Raw genomic sequence first — 17,450 nt, 5'->3', positions numbered from 1 at the left:
ATTTTTCTTGAAGTATCTTATAATATATTTTAGTGATACCGTAATAAGAATATGTAGAAATAACACTGGGCATTTTTTTTTCGTCGTAAGTTGAGAAATATGAGGGAGGTTTCGAGACATTATTCTTACAATTTTGGATAAACCTTTTGTTTTTTCTTTGGAGACTGACACCACCATTAGACATTTTTTTCTTTAATTTTGTTGCAGTGCCCCTCTTACGTGAAAATAGATAAATAAATAAATGCTGTTATTACATACCCCGTTCCCAAGACGAACAAACGCCTTCCAAGAAATGTAAACAAAGGTGCTGCGAAGGTTGTGGGTTGTGGGGACACTATTACGCAACAAATGTAGCCTAAGGAACTGCACTCAGCACATGTACACCCCTGGAAAAGTTCTAGCAAAAAAGAAAAAAAAAACATACCAAGAACCCTTAAGCCTTTCGTTGCGCCGTGATGGTGAGTGGTTGAGTGGCGCCGAGGTGTGAGTAGGGAGTGGCGGGGCAGACTTTGGGGGCCAGTAGCAGTCAGGTCACCAATTGACCTCAGACTCTCGTGTGACCTGTGGCACGTGCAGTGCTCCTGGTAAGCCTTACTTATTGGTGCTAAGTGTTTAGTAAAGTTCATAATTAGTCCAGAAGCATCAGAAATAATCAAAGGAAAAGGTTGATCTTATAAGGGTAGGTTACATTTCCTGCGACAAAGGGAAGCGAGATGACCTTTCAGCAGCCATGGTGGTGTGGGATTGAAGGCTGAACAGGGGATGTGTGGACTGTGGGAAAGCGACTATCACCACCTTACAGCAATGGTCTTGATTCATTTAGTTTGTTGTGAGAGATATACTGTTGTTATATTTCTAAATAGGCTTAGCAGCCATTGTAGGCTTCCCTTCTAAGGATACCAACCAACCAACTCACATGCCTGAAAGCTTCAAGGTGTGGCTAGTGAGAGTTATGAGTGGGGATGTGAGGTAGTACTGTGTATGGCTGGCTCCTTGTTAGAATAACTGCGGGGTATTTAGAACCCTTGCATCACCCATTTGGTATCAATGATTGCTTCCTAAAAAGTGACTTGATCTGCTTCTGCATTACTTAATAGTTGACTGGCGTACTTTCAGATCTGTGCTGCTCTTATATAGCTACTAGTATCTTCTCCACCAGCCTAGTATAATGGGCTAAAATAGGGTAGCCAACCAAGTGAGATGTGTCCACTACAGGTCTGCCTATTTTTTATTTATATATTTTTTTTTACAAAGTTTTGTATCTTGGTAGTGATAATTAGCCCATGGCTGTGCTTTGCACAGCCATGTGTGGTGCAGTACTCTGCACTGTACCACACATTTTCTTTATACCATTATATCATTCACTGTGATAGCATATAAAGACATTACTACAGTTTTTCGCGAGTGATTGGTTAGTATAGTTCAAGTAACACTTGCTCAACAATTGGGGCATTCTCTTTGGTCTGGAAAAACTCCCAGATTCACCAGCTGACTGAATTTTACAGATGTAAGGCAGTCAGCTGAAAAAAAAGAAAAAAAATGTCATTTGCGTGTTATCAAACATACTAGTAAACTATTAGGAACATTTTTAGCCACCATCATCTAGCAGAGAGCTAGAAATATGGCAAAATGAACTAAATACTATGCACATTATCTCAGGTTTGGGATGTATCTCTATGTGACCTTACTTTACCTATTTAAGTTGTACAGTTAATATACCTGTATATAAATCCTGGCACATATGAAACAAACAACCATGTTTTGATGCCAAATCTTAGCAGGACACTGGTGAAGGTTGTCTGTTTATTTTGTTTCCCAATGTCTTCCCTGAGTTGCTGCTTTCATCTCTGGAAATATAACTCATCCTTTCACACCTTGGTTCTTCTTTCCTGATATATTGATGCAATCAACCACAGCACATGTTTACACTGGGATTTTACAGCAGCACTACAAACTCATACCTCCCGCCTCAGGTTTGTTGAGTGTTTTGGAGAAGTTGGCGTGTCTGATATTGGACAGTTGTTTCGTCTCCACTCAGTTTCGGTCATCACAATGTCTTGTCAGCACAAATAATGCTTGCTTGACTCTTTTGGGGATTTGCCAGATAAAAAATGTTTCAAACTAAATATGTAGCTGGAGACTAGAAATAAATGTGAAAACACTGAGAGCATAGTTATGAGTACAGTAAAATCCCTCTCATCCGGCATTCGAGTATCCGGCAGCTTCAAGTATCCGGCACATTTTTCCCCGAGCCTTTAAATCAATAAAAAATCAATGTGTACTCATAAAATCGATTAAAATTCCCGCGCAAGGCATACTTTGTCCCCTCGCCACCATAGCGCACTGCTTCACGCTACCCGCGGCCCACTGCACTGTGTTTACTCAGTGACTCAGTCCCACGTGTGCACTGTTTATCGCCTGATGCCTTCATCATGCCTAAAGTTGTAGAAAAGAGGAAGTGTGTTGTGCTTAAACTTAAGCAGCTGATCAGATCAGCTGATCTTTGTTATGGTAAGATGCATGAGTGTAGGGTGGTGATTGCGGACATAATTTCACTTCTATTCAAGTATCCGGCAATATTCAAGTATCTGGTATGTCAGCAGTCCTGTTGATGCCGTATAAGAGGGATTTTACTGTATTTAGCTTATAATATATGTTTTATTTTTTTTATATGTAAGAGGGACACTGGCCAAGGGCAACAAAAATCCAATAAAAAAAGGCCCACTGAGATACCAGTCCCATAAAAGGGTCCAAAGGTCCAAAATAACTGTTCCATAGAGTGTACATCACTAGATCCTGTGGATACTGTTAGCATAGACACTTAGGATCAATGTTTTGTAGCATTTAAATACAGTACATCAAGATGTATCATGAGAGGTGGTTTTAGAATGTGCATCTCCAGAGAACTGTGGGAGCATTGACTGACCCCCTATATCAAAACAGTTGGTGATCACTGGCAACTCATCTCATAGTGAATGCCCTGATTCTTCTCCTTTCTTTTGTTTAATGGCAGCAGTGACACTATTGTCTCCTTTTGAGCAGTCATAGGGCAGTACATCTTTCTTGTGCCCACTTCACTATTCAGATATGAAATCTAGTCTTGATAGTCATAATACACGTCATATGACTCGGTAAATAAATGGGTCTTCCAATTTTTCAGTTCTTAATTTCAGAAGGATGATTGTTATAGAGCAGGGGTGTCAAACTCAAATCCTTTCAAGGGCCAATTATGCACTTGGTTATGGTCTCGAGGGCCACCAAAGATTTGGTAATTACTTACTGGCAAGACTGAAGATTAAAACTTATTTTGCTGGTCATCCTGGTTTATCAAAAATACATTATTTGGGTTCATCTGAACTTACACATGTAAAATTTGTCTTACGTAATAAATACAACACTAATTATTACAAAGAAAGGAAAATAATATACAATAATCTGGGAATACAGTTACTATAGTATATTATTGTAATTCTTTGAGTTTTGAAACAAAATAGAAGGAAAAAAACTGCAATTGAAAGGTTAAAGTTATGTCTCGTCTTAACAGTTTAGTTACATTTTCCTCAGTTATAACAATTATAGTAACGAGTTGAAAAATCTCGTCACTGTGCGGGCCACTTAAGACCATCCTGTGGGCCATGAGTTTGACACCCCTGTTATAGAGCATTGGGAGAATCTTTTAAAAAATTCTAAATCCCAGTTTAGTATATCTCCATGGCTCATGGAGTCCGTGTTGATCAACAATGTCTCTGATGCCATGTTGTTAGTCTGCAGCCATGACTGAAGTAAGACATGGTCTCTTGTGCTTAGCTCAAAGTTGAAGACACTGCCTCATCTATGATATAGTTTAAATTTATTTTTTTAAATACTTTTCATTGTTACATGGGAAAGACTGGAACAGGGCATTTAGTTTGACTTCTATGGCCAAGAGACAAGAGACAGCAAGTGTAAGCTTGGGGACACCCAGAGACACCCTACCCAGCACCCTGCTGGTGCTGGGTAGGGTACCTGCTTTCCTCTGCCTAAAACTTGTCTTTCCCACCAGACCCAAAGCTTACCTAGTTAACTTGTATATTAGGAAAGAGTTGAAGTAGAAATGGAAATATTGTATGAAACTGCAGATTTACTAGTAGTTTTCATTACCCAGGACCTGCCTTTTGTGAGCCTGCTAAATTTTTTGCGAGTTTGATATTTTTAAGTACCTAATTCTAGATAATGGAACCACATCCTTATGATACAAAAATATAACTCCAATTACCCTTTGTTTATTTATTTGTATATTTATTATCTCTCTCTCTCTCTCTCTCTCTCTCTCTCTCTCTCTCTCTCTCTCTCTCTCTCTCTCTCTCTCTCTCTCTCTCTCTCTCTCTCTCTCTCTCTCTCTCTCTCTCTCTCTCTCTCTCTCTCTCTCTCTCTCTCTCTCTCTCACACACACACACACACACACACACACACACACACACACACACACACACACACACACACACACACACACACACACACACACACACACACATCAGTAGGAGAATGGGCAAGGGTGGTGAACACCTAGCAAGCAGGAGCATGTCATGTAGTGCATGTTTGCTTCTTCCCAAATCAGATATGACCTCACAGACAAAAGTTTTGACTCCCCTACAGGATTGTTAGTTTGCTCAATAACTAACTTCTCTCAGTGCTGCCAGAATTATTATACCACAGCAAATTTCATGCTGATAGTTGCTGCTCAGCACAATCAGCAAATGACTGAATCACACACGTCCTGTCATCCGGTTGGCACGAGTACCAGCTAATAACCTAATAGCCCAGTGTGCCGGGACTGGCTAAATAACTATTGTGCTGAGACAAGGTCCACTTCATTACTGTTCCCAAAGAGCATTGTGTTCCCAGACAGGGCCACCACCAATCCCGAGTCCTGTCAGCGGTGAGTGAATGAGAGGTGGAGTAGTGCAAAACATGAGGGTACCAGTCAATGACTGTAGGACTGAAGTTATGACTACACTTGCCATATGCCAAGCTGATCTAGAAGCTCCACCCACTACTCCCTCTTCCCTTTTGGCAGGGCTGCTCATTGGTAGATTTTTGTTATTTTACCCAATTTTTTAAATTTTACAGTAAATTATTTTCAATGATATCATCAGTTAGCCTTGCCATGATCTCATTAAAAAGAATCAATACAAAATCAATAATGACATCAAGGTACAAGAAACCTATAGCAACTATCAGTTTGAAAACACTAATTTTCAGTTCTCTTTTATTGTTATTTTCAATGTTTTCATTTGAAATAGTTGATTTAGAAAAAAAACTGAAAGAAAGGACAAGTACATGTCATGGGGGCAGGTGAGGGGGTATAAGAGGCCGACACTGTGTGGATTAATGAAAATACTTTGAATGCAATAAAAAAGAAAGGTGGGGTGGACAAAGTTCTTATGTGTGCACCAGTGAGCTACCCTGCCTCTGGACACCTGACGTCCTCACGGCCACACTGGTGCAGTTATGATAATACATTAGTGTTGTTTTCGTACTGATCTTTTTCAAAGTCACTGTAGGGCAAGACTGTTGACAAGCTATTCATCCACAAATTACCTTGTAGTCTTGATTTTTTTTTTTTTTTTTTATCTATTGCAGTAATTTTTCCATGTTTAGGTTTTTTGCAAGCAACAAACAAATGAGATTTTCCTAGTCTCTATTACTCCTTAGGTGCAGGATCCTGCTGTACTGTTGAAGGGAAAGTGGAGTGGCAGGAAAAAAATGTTATAATTAGGCACTATAAAAATAATAAGTAAAAAATAAAGGTTTGTTCAGTTCATTCACTTTTTTTCTTCTGAAAATATATGTGCAGTTTTTTTATTTGTATTTGTATTACCAGAAACTTGTGTTATTTATGGCTGGCCACTTCTCCACTTCATTGATAAATAAATTGATGTCTAAATGGTCACTATCTGTTGCCATCTTCTTAAGTACAATGCATTAATTGAATGCAACTCTGCAAATCCATGTGGACCCCAAGCTGAGGTTGCCATGGCAGTAGACAGTGACTTATCATTGGGTCTTCTCATGAGCCAGACATGCACATGAGATGCATCATCATTCTCAAGTCATGGTGGCAGCTGCTGCATGTGTGTGCCTGCTTCTAAACATAGCCTTGTATAAAAGAGCATCCACTGCTCATTAGAGTGTAGAGGATATGATATATTGATTACTGGAATTCTCTGACAGATGAGATAGTCATGATGGATTCACCAATTTCCTTTAAGAGGGGTTTACATGTTAATTTAGGAGCTGCACTCTATGGTTATATTGAATAATGCTGCCTTGCCACAAGACATTTAGGCATTGCAAATGTCTATTCATCAAACACTGTAGTTGTTTTCCAAACTCTGAATACAAATCTTGTGTAGATCTGGACTTCCCGTCATATATGATGATGATAGCTCTACCATGACCATCCTGATTGCAATGTATGTGGTATCCAGCCAGGTAAGTAACCAGGTAGGTACATGGCAGGAAGGGAAATCTCAAGCCGCCATGGTTTGCTGTGTGGCAGTGCATGTCTGCCTCCATAGACTGTCGTTAATTTGGCTGTTGAGTTGGTCCTAAAACACTACATATCGCAGGGCCTTAGTGAAAGGAATTTCAGTGTAAACTTAACACCATTTAATAATTCCCAAACCATTGGAGGAAATAGGACATGCTGTGCTTCCTAAGAGGAATATAATATATAGAGGATAAGTCATTGAGAGTGAAAGATGTAAATGAATCAATACTGTCAAAATCAAAATGTATGAATTCACTGTCCAACTTATAACAGTATAGTACTCTTCTCGTGGTAGTGTGGCTGTCCCATGTCCAGTGCTAGGAGTGAAGCCCCAAGTCTGTGTCATCATCAGCATTGTCTTTCAGAGATGTCAGGAGAAGTTGATCAGGCAGTGTCTATGTACAATGGGGATGGCATTGCTGGAGTCATAAACAACAGATAATAAAAAAAAAAGAAGTTTTACTGAAGACATTGTTTATAGTGACATGAAATATGAAGTCATTATTAAGTTAAAGTTTTGCTAAGGTGGATATTTCATACCCATAATGTGTTGGTGCAGGGTTTGTGAGGCCTTGCACACATAAGAGTTGGAGAGTATGACCGTCTTAACAGGTTTACCATTTTCTCAGGATAGGAAAATGTATCGGAAGGTGGATATGAAGGTGGTGATGCTTGGCCAGATGTCATGTGGCAAGACAAGCCTGGTGGAAAGGTTTATATACAAACGCTTCAACTCTCAGTACCAAGCCACCATAGGTAAGTAACAGTTATCCTTTGTACTACATATGATTGTTGTGCCTTGTTCCTCTGCAAAATATTTATGTTCTCTCCATGTTTTTATTCTCTGCTACTTAGTCTTGAATCTCTCTCTCACCAGCCATCATGTTTTGTTTGTTCACTTAATTCCTAATGTTTCTGTCTTAGGCAGTGTACTCACTGTTACTGCATTCTGCCCACTCTTGCTTTGCTAAGATATTATTACATGTATTTCATGAGGGACATGCACCCTATGTCAGCCACTACAGATGTACATGATGTACAGATGTACAAATTGTCACTTAAGAACATAAGAACATAAGAAATAAGGGAAGCTGCAAGAAGCGACCAGGCTTACACGTGACAGTCCCAGTATGGAATATACCTACCTATTTCCATCTATTATCCCCATCCATAAACCTGTCTAATTTTCTCTTAAAGCTCTCTGGTGTCCTAGCACTAACAACATGATTACTGAGTCCATTCCACTCATCTACCATTCTATTTGAGAACCAATTTTTTCCTATCTCCTTCCTAAACCTAAATTTTTCAAGCTTGAACCCGCTATTTCTTGTTCTACCCTGGTTGCTGATCCTAAGAATTTTGCTTACATCCCCCTTGTTATAACCCTTATACCACTTAAAGACTTCTATCAGGTCCCCTCTTAACCTACGTCTCTCTAAAGAATGTAAATTTAACAACTTCAGTCTCGCCTCATAAGGAATACTCCTCATCCCTTGTATCCTTTTAGTCATTCTCCTCTGTACTGATTCTAATAGACCTATATCTTTCCTGTAATGTGGGGACCAGAACTGCACAGCATAGTCTAGATGAGGTCTGACCAGCGCCAAGTATAACTTTTATATTACTTCCAGTCTTCTACTTTTAACATTCCTAAAAATGAATCCTAGTACCCTGTTTGCCTTGTTTCTGGCCTCTATGCATTGTTTCCCTAGACGGAGTACAGAGCTAACTATAACTCCTAAATCTTTCTCGTATCCTGTACCTACCAGAGTTTGGTTGTTTAATGTGTACCTACTGTGTGGGTTTCCTCTACCTACACTAAGTACTTTGCATTTATTGATATTAAATTGCACTTGCCATCTGTCCGTCCATTCATTCATTCTATCTAAATCTGCCTGCAAGACGATGGCATCCGATTTTGACCTAATTAATCTACCTATCTTTGTGTCATCAGCAAATTTACTAACATCACTACTAATTCCACTATCCAAGTCATTGATGTATATGTTAGAAATAACAATGGCCCTAATACTGATCCCTGTGGCACCCCACTAATTACATGACCCCACTCGGATTTCGAGCCATTTATTACAACTCTTTGTTGCCTGTCGCTAAGCCATGACCCTATCCTGCCTAGCACCTTCCTATCTATCCCGTGTGCCCTAACCTTTCTCAGGAGCCTTTGATGGGGTACCTCGTCAAATGCTTTACTAGAGTCCAGATATAAGATATCATAACTATCACCATTATCTACTGCCTTGTACACTTTACTGTAAAAACTTAACAAGTTTGTCTGACAAGACTTCCCCTTCGTGAAGCCATGCTGTGACTGATTTATCAAGTTATGTTTGCCTAAATGTTCCCTAATGTTCCTCGCTATTATTGACTCTAATATTTTACCTACAACTGAAGTTAAGCTGACAGGTCTATAGTTAGATGCTAAAGTTTTATCTCCTTTCTTAAAGATGGGTACTACATTAGCCTGCCTCCACATTACTGGTACCTCACCTGACTCAAGTGATTTCCTAAAGACAGAAACTAATGGCTCACTAATGATCTCTTTGCATTCCTTAAGTACTCTGGGATATATTTCATCTGGTCCTGGTGTCTTTAATTTTTTTAGCCTATCTATCTCCTGTTCCACTATCTCCCTAGTTATGGAAATATCTGTCAGCTTCTCATTCTCATCTGCTTTAAACACCTGTTCACTATCTGGCATATCCTGCATGTTTTCCTGGATGAAGACAGTTAAAAAATACTCATTCAGAATTTTACTAATCTCCTCCCCAGAACTAACCAGCTCCCCATCTGCTGCCTTTAATGGACCTATAGTATCCTTATTCTTTGTCTTGTATACCTGATAAAATCCCTTGTGGTCCGTCTTTGCCTGGCTGGCTACCTTTAATTCATAATTGCCCTTAGCTTTCCTCGTGAACTTCCTGACTGTTCTAATTCATTATATTGTGACCTTAAAACTTCTTCACCTGGCCTTAATCTCTTATATATACTTCTCTTACACCCTATATAATGTTTTAACCTAGCAGTCATCCATTTAGGGTAATTTTTGTGTGATCTTATTGCCTTATACGAGATATTTGCTAACTGACCTGTATGAACTTTATGAAATATTTATACAATTCATCTACATTTACCTCACCTAATCCCCTCATCTCCGCCCCTACTAACCTCTCCACTCCCTCATCTACTCAACCTCACCCCTCTCATTTCAGCATGACCTGACATTCCAACATACTCACACCTATCTCCCCCTCCCTCTTTCCTCTGCCCTTTCTGGACACATCTTCCCTCCTCTTGTCCTACACCCTCATGCCTCACCTCACCTCTCTCATCCTGCCTTATCTCTCTGAACTCTGTCCTTCCTCCCTGTTAGTAAAAATTAAATATAGAATATTATTCCCCCTTGTGGGTTCTAAGACTAACTGTTTTAAAAAATTATCCTGAATTACCTTAAAAAATTCCTCTGCTTCCTTGTTACCCACCATCAGACTCCAGTCGATATTCCTAAAATTAAAATCTCCTACCACATATACCTGACTGTACCTGCCTGCTCTATTTATTTCCTGCCACAGTGAGGTGTTAATTTCCTTTGTACTGGTCAGTGGTCTGTACACTACTCCCAGTACTACTGACTCACTTAAGTTATCCCTGGAGTTTAATATGTGCCTTTGTCATTGGTGGGGTTTTTGCATAGGTTTGTTAGGGATATGTATTGTTTTTATTTCTTTATTTGTATTTTTTATTTTAGTTTAATTTTACTTGTATTAAGGTAGCTGATTGACCCACTAGTGATCCCCAGGGGTGCTTCACTCCATTAACAGAGAACCACCTCTGAGCCACCAGTGTCATGGGGGGAGCATTGCACAGGCTAGTTAGGGATATGTATCCTTGTTTCTATTTGTTTGTATAAGGTTTTGTTTTTATTATTTGTGTATTTGTTTGCTTTAAATCTTGTTAGTGTTACGGTTGCTGCTACCAGCCATGGGGTTTATGCCTGCTGTAGTTTGTTTCTTGTTGTTATGGTAGTGTGTTTTTTTGTTAGCTGGGGTTTAATTAAGTGCCGGAATTCCCGTGACAAAATTTTATTTTTGATATATAAGAAAGGCAAAGTAAAGAACAATAAATATTGATAACACTAACAATTTTAGGAGTATTGGTTAATTGGGTGGATTTTCTGTTACCTTTTGGACCTGTGGGACCTTTATTCCATGAATAGTAACAATAAATAAATTAGTTAATGAAAGATTTTGAAGAAAAGAATTTACAATAAATTCAGTATGAGTGTACTCAAGAATTGAATTAATCCTAAACTGTTTGACATTAATTTTGATAAGAAGCATCCTAAATTTCCACTTATGGTGTTTGTATCACTGCTGTTTGTGACTACTACATAGACATAGTATAAATACAAAATCCTGATCTCAGCTGACATTTCTCTAGTTATGTTTCTTTAAAACCTGAGTTGATAATGGTCAGGGAAATTACATTACCTGTCACTCTCTCTTTCATAATACTGAAGCATGTTACATACCACTGTCACCAGACAAGTTTGCTTGGTGCCTCTACAGTATGATTATATAATCCTCCATTCATTTTAACATCACCAAACAACTAGTCATGTAAATATCAGAGGTAAGGAGGAAAGAAGGCTTACGCTTTTGGTTTTTGTGCTTCCTCTCTGCCCATACTGTCCCTGCCTTTTGTATCCCCCCTTCTCCCAGGCTCCCCTTTCCAGCTACAAGCACCACTCTGCTGCTTTCAGTTCACATCTTGACATTGCCCTCATCACACAATGTTATGAACTCATCATTGTATCACCTTACTCTTTTTTCACTCATAACACACCTTATATCCTATCATTAATTAAAAATAAAGCCAAAGGGGAAGTACCATATTTGATGGCTCATAAGACGCTTGGACTCATAAGACTCACCCAGTTTTGGCAGACATTGAAATGAAAAAAAAGATAAATGAGCAGATTTAAGCTCTGAATATGAAGTGAAGGATTTCACCTGACATTTGAAGACTCGCATGCATTTAGATCATTATTAGATCCCAATATTTTGCATTTAAAAACTTTAATATTTGCTAGTAGCCTACATACCAGTCCTATTGAGATGCAAACATGTACCTGGCATATGACATCGGCAGTGACTGTGAGAGACTACAGGGGTAATAAAGTTTGTTCATAAGAATTTTAAAAGATAGGTGCAATTTTAATTGTATGAAAAGTGTATGAAAGTGTGCCACTGAGCTCACAACTCTACATGTACGTGTACATTTGTAATCGCAATGCTAACGTTGATTTTCCTATTATTTTGTGCAATAATTATATTTATTCATTATTATTTTTCTTTGCTAAAGGTGGGGTGCATGGCCACGTGGCCTCTCCCTCAGTACACCACTGTTTATTGGTAATAAAATACCTGTCAACAAAGATCTCTGTCAGCTTTCTCAGCCTTGCATGCTGGTGACAGGCTTTATATGCTTACCATCAAAACTAGATCCTTCTGCCCAGTTACACATAAATTTTTTAATACATCTCTATAATTTTTTTTTACTTTTAACTGAGGTTGTTCTTGAAGATCTTAATTAGTTGTTTCTCATACTGCCAAAATCTAATGGTGAATTAAGGTTTTTGAGTTTCAAAACATTAATACAGATTTTCTCCATAATTACAGCAAGTTAACATTTCATACAAGTCTACACTTAATCTACATCATCTAGAGAGAGGGAATTTTTACATGGCTTGTATTAAAGGTCCTTGGACAACCTTTGTTTACTTGTACAAGAATTAGCTGCTACTTGTATTCAAATATGTATATAATTTTTCATGTTCTGGATTACAATAACATTTGATATCTTTTTCTCAAGTTCCCATTGATCTCAGAAAACAAATAGTGTGCAAGGTTTTATTTACAGTCCCTAAGATATTTTAATTTAAGGCATTATCATTCCTTTAAGTTATCTCTTGCTAACTTTTTTTTTAGTGATTGCTGGATGATAGTGTTGTCTTATATCTTTATTTAATTTTGTCTCTACTTTTTGTCAAATGACACCTGTCTGTTGTGGCTTACAACTGTTGCTCAAAGTCAATTCATGCACAGGCATTGGTCATCCAAAAGATACTGTGAGCAGTCATAGAATACCCAACTTCTGATCTCACTAAAATTTCTGATTGGGCAGAACAAACTTTGTATTGTTCAGTGCCTCAAAAACTCAATTCCTTCATCTATCAACTTGACACAACCTTCCAGATAACTATCCCCTCTTCTTCAGTGACACTCAACTGTTCCCCTCTTTTACACTGAACATCCTTTATCTACAATCTAAACTGGAAACTTCACATCTCATCTCTAGCTAAAACAGCTTCTATGAAGTTAGGTATTCTGAGTTGTCTCCTCCAGTTTTCCTTAACCCCCCCCCCCCCCCCTTCCTAACTCAGCCTTATCTGTCCATGTATGGAGCATGCTTCGCGTGTATGAGGTTCCACTCAGACCACTATTTTAGACGGTAGAATCAAAAGCTTTTGTCTCATTAACTTCTCTCCTCTATCTGACTGTCTTCAGCCTCTTTCTCATCGCCACAATGTTGCATCTCTTGCTGTCTTCTACCACTATTTTCATGCTATCTGCTCTTCTGATCTTGCTAACTGCATGCCTCCCCTCCTCCCACGGCCTCTCTGCTCAAGACTCTTCTTTCTCTCACCCCTATTCTGTCCACCTCTCTAATGCAAGAGTTAACCAGTATTCTCAATCATTCATCCCTTTCTGTGGTAAACTCTGGAACTCCCTGCTTCTGTATTTCCTCCTTCCTATGACTTGAACTCTTTCAAGAGGGAGGTTTCAAGACACTTATCCTCTTTTTTTTTTTTTTTTGCATTTCTGGGAACTTTTCTTAATCAATTTTTGTTGCCCTTGGCCAGTGGCTCTCTTACATAGAAAAAAAAGAAAAAAAAATTGTGAGTGGAGCTACAATGTTCATTGACAACACTCACTCCTCTAAAGGCCTTTTCAGAATATCTTTTAAGCTACCATTGTTTGAGGGTGAGCAGAACAAAAGTGGACCAGGAGCAGTAAGGTGCTTGATTCCGTTGAAGGACATGTGGAGGAGAACATCGATTTAATGCGAGTTTGGATCCACAATAGTTCACTTTAAATAAATTTTGCATTAAATTGAAATAGTGTTTTCATGGAAAGCTTCTGGTGGGAAAACAATGCACGCCAATTTCAGCTTGCTTAAAATCAAAATTATTTGTTTTCAATAGATTTTGGTCTTTCATTCAGATGCTGTTTTAAATTGATAATTTTAAAATTGATTCTCATTAAGCTGATGTTTTGCTGCAATAATATTTGAGGGGAAGGATCAGTGGACATGACCCATGACTATGAGTGGACTATGAGTGGAATGGTTGTTTGCATTCTGCCATATCTACTTTATAATGATGTCATTGATCATCTGATAAGTGGCAAGTTACACACAGACTGTTCTTTCCCTTTTTTCATGAGATTTAAGTTTTGAGACAAAAAAAAAAAATAGCATATAAATAAACACATTATACATTTTAGAGATGATTTGACATTCCTCTCCTCTCCCTTTAAAGTTATGTACCTCATAACTTTTGCATTTTATGGGTATAGCAGGAAAGGTTAATTTTGATGATAACAGGGGTGTATACTTGAGGGAGTAATGGAAGCAATGAAGTCACTGGTCTCCCTCATCCTTTGTGATGCAAGGGATAAGTAACTTGGTGGTCCTTTAGTAACAGCTGCTCAAAATAGAACTTTGGCCACTCAGGGTTTGCAGCATTTCTCTCTCTCTCTCTCTCTCTCTCTCTCTCTCTCTCTCTCTCTCTCTCTCTCTCTCTCTCTCTCTCTCTCTCTCTCTCTCTCTCTCTCTCTCTCTCTCTCTCTCTCTCTCTCTCTCTCTCTCTCTCTCTCTCTCTCTCTCTCTCTCTCTCTCTCTCTCTCATATTTCATGAGTGTGTGTGTGTGTGTGTGTGTGTGTGTGTGTGTGTGTGTGTGTGTGTGTGTGTGTGTGTGTGTGTGTGTGTGTGTGAGTAACAATAATTCATATATCATGACATGAACTCTTGTTTGTCTTTGTTTAATTGTCCTTTCAAGGAATATGTACCAAGGGTTTTTAATGTATGGCAGGTTTCCTGTCCAATGGTCATAGTATTGTATAAAATATGAATTTTACCAGCAAACAATATTCTCAATAATCTTTCAGGGGCTGCGTTTGGAGCTTGTTGTGTGACGGTGCAAGGCTGTGAAGTCTGTGTTGGGCTGTGGGACACTGCAGGCAGTGAGAGGTATAATGCAATGAGTCCCTTGTACTACAGAGGTGCTAAGGCAGCTGTCATCTGCTATGACATAACAGATGATGAGAGGTGAGCTAGGAGAAGCATTGATGGTAGTTGTCAGAAACCTTTCTATTTCCTTAATTTTTCTAGGAGAGTTTTCAATATTTTCAAGGCAGCGTCACTGTCATTTACTTTTCAAACAATACGTTGAAATTTTTAGTTTAACTCTAAAGATTTTGGTTATTAACAGTGTACATCTAATTCATGTGGTACATTGGTACATAAGATTAAACTTTTGAAGGCTTAATGGTAAAGAAAAATATGTGAGGTTCTGTTCATTCTGTTGTCAATTGAGGACAACAGAAGTGTGGTTGTTTTAGCTGAGTCATGAATCTTTCTTTTATATGCTGTTAGTACAAAGTAGGTTGACTAATTCTGACAGCCACAGAGAGGATGTGCAGTCACAATTTTGGATTGACTTGTGTTCTCTGTACCAGTGTTGAGCGTGCCAAGTTCTGGGCAAATGAGATCCAGTTGCATGAAGAGGAGTGCCGTGTGTACCTGTGCGGCACCAAGCTGGACCTGGTGCTGCAGGATCCCAAGGCACGGCAGGTGGATTTGCATGACATGCTGGACTATGCAGAGACGGTGAGTCTTAGGATCACTGTGGCTCTTTATCAGTTTCTTACCATACACAGGATAGGCATGTCCATGTAGACTGATTCTGATGCACATTTTGTGTTTCTTAAGCAAAACATGTGCACCAGTGGCTTGCTGTACCTCTGGAACTGCTAATTATTCCCTTCCTGCAGCCTGTTGACAACAGGGAGTCTCCTATTAGTCCCTTGGCAGGTAGGCAGGTCTGAATAAACTATGATACTTTAAAGTTACACATTTCCTTGTTCATGTGGAGTATTCCCATTGCTGTCTCTAGTAGTGTGATGTTTTATAGAAGTGGCTCCCTGGCTTGAAGTAAATTATTGTGGCTCTTGAGGAGTGTGATGCTTTATAATAGTGGCTCTCAGGCTGAGGGTAAAATACTCACTTTAGGTGGTATGGCCATTTCTGGAAGGTAATTGAGAGGTGCCAGAAAAAAAAAAAAAGGAATTTGGGAATCCATCAAGACAATGTGGTGCTGTGAATGGGGGTGACAGACTTAATATGTTGTGTTAAATTAGGTGCCTTATTGAAAAATGTTGGGGACTGCTGCATTATAGGGACTGAACACTTAAACTTATGATGATGATGGTAATGATGATGATGGTAAAATTTGATACATAAAAAGGTGAAGGAAATTTAAAATTCTAAAGGAGCCAGTGCTTCCTGTGGAGGCATTCATGTATTGTGCTTATAAAACTAAGCTTAAATTGCTTTGCCTTTATAGTGTCATCTTATTGTATGGCCATTTCTCGTTAGTGAATATTTTTCTTATAAAAATTACTAACAAATATACACATACACACATACATAAATACATTCATACATACATACATACATACATATACCAAGGCTGTCTCCCCCAAAAATGGTGATAGCCAAGACAAGGCACACATCTGTAATAGTCACAGTCATTCACACATCTCTCAAGCCCCTTGGTCCCCAACAGAAAGGAGAAAGGCAAAAACAAATTGCTAATAAATCCTAAAATTCACATGAGAACCATCTCTTTCAGAATACATCACTCTTGAAGTAAGTATGCTGATATCTACAAGTTGTAGTAATAAAGTTAAAATTTTCCCCAGAGTTTTCCATAATACTGTGAGATCTTCACAAATTGCACCCTGTCTATGGCTAATGAGACATTCCCGTCAGATTAATGGCAGACTGTTTGAGACGTCCAGCAAGACTGGTGAGAACGTGCAGGAACTCTTCAACACCATTGTCCAAGATTATGTCGGTGACCCCAAGACTGACCTGTCTGCCCCCCAGGACTCCTCCTTCCGCCTCCACACACAGAGGATCAGGGAAAAGTGTTGTTGAGGTTGATGGCTGGTGTGGGAACAAGTCTCGCCATCACACAGGCCACTGTATTTTTCCAGTATGTGATGGAGACTTGTGCAACATTTACTACTAAACCACACTTTCCCTAGCAGAAATATTATTGTGATATATTTTCATGTGCTTTCAGAAGTGTTATTATATCAGTGCTTTAGGTAGTAAATGTTATTTTTGTATTTTTATGCTATTTATACCTCATACATGTAATACATGTAATAGCTATGATGATCAGATATTACTGGGTGCAGGATGGAGAGAGTCCTGCATATGCCACTGTACTGATCACCTCCTGACACACTTTGCCTCAGGAACAAAGGTGCTACCAAATGAGGAGATAAGGGCCAGTCTAATATTCATTTTCATGTTTTTATATACCTTTATAGTGTAATTGCATATATATATATATATATATATATATATATATATATATATATATATATATATATATATATATATATATATATATATATATATATATATATATATATACTATATATATATATATATATACACACACACACACACACACACACACACACACACACACACACACACACACACACACACACACACACACACACACACACACACACACAG

General features: G+C 38.7%; 1 protein-coding gene across 5 annotated transcripts; it reads left to right on the top strand.

Moving 5' to 3' along the window:
• Positions 1-268: 268 nt before the first annotated feature.
• Positions 269-17,029, top strand: LOC135108128 (ras-related protein Rab-24-like). Of its 5 annotated transcripts, none has more exons than XM_064018835.1 (5): positions 269-458; positions 7,162-7,288; positions 14,783-14,942; positions 15,353-15,503; positions 16,668-17,029. In XM_064018835.1, exons 1-5 carry the CDS (start codon positions 456-458, stop codon positions 16,833-16,835), a joined length of 609 nt encoding a protein of 202 aa, XP_063874905.1. In that variant the 5' UTR covers positions 269-455; the 3' UTR covers positions 16,836-17,029. The 5 variants fall into 5 exon arrangements, with proteins under 5 accessions (XP_063874905.1, XP_063874906.1, XP_063874903.1 ...); XM_064018836.1 differs by having other exon boundaries at positions 453-584; XM_064018833.1 differs by lacking the exon at positions 269-458 and adding an exon at positions 699-807.
• Positions 17,030-17,450: the final 421 nt, after the last annotated feature.

This window comes from Scylla paramamosain, chromosome 16, assembly GCF_035594125.1.
Source record: "Scylla paramamosain isolate STU-SP2022 chromosome 16, ASM3559412v1, whole genome shotgun sequence".
Lineage (NCBI taxonomy): Eukaryota > Metazoa > Arthropoda > Malacostraca > Decapoda > Portunidae > Scylla > Scylla paramamosain.
Note: the sequence above shows the minus strand (reverse complement) of the source record. Positions and strands in the feature narration are given on the sequence as shown.

What these genes read in the sequence shown, in the direction of transcription:
- LOC135108128 (XM_064018833.1), top strand. Translation starts at nt 763, where the DNA reads ATGTGTGGACTGTGGGAAAGCGACTATCACCACCTTACAGCAATG. An exon ending in ATCACCACCTTACAGCAATG is followed by an intron (nt 808 to 7,161) that starts GTCTTGATTCAT and finishes CCATTTTCTCAG; the next exon opens with GATAGGAAAATGTATCGGAA. An exon ending in TGCTGGACTATGCAGAGACG is followed by an intron (nt 15,504 to 16,667) that starts GTGAGTCTTAGG and finishes CATTCCCGTCAG; the next exon opens with ATTAATGGCAGACTGTTTGA.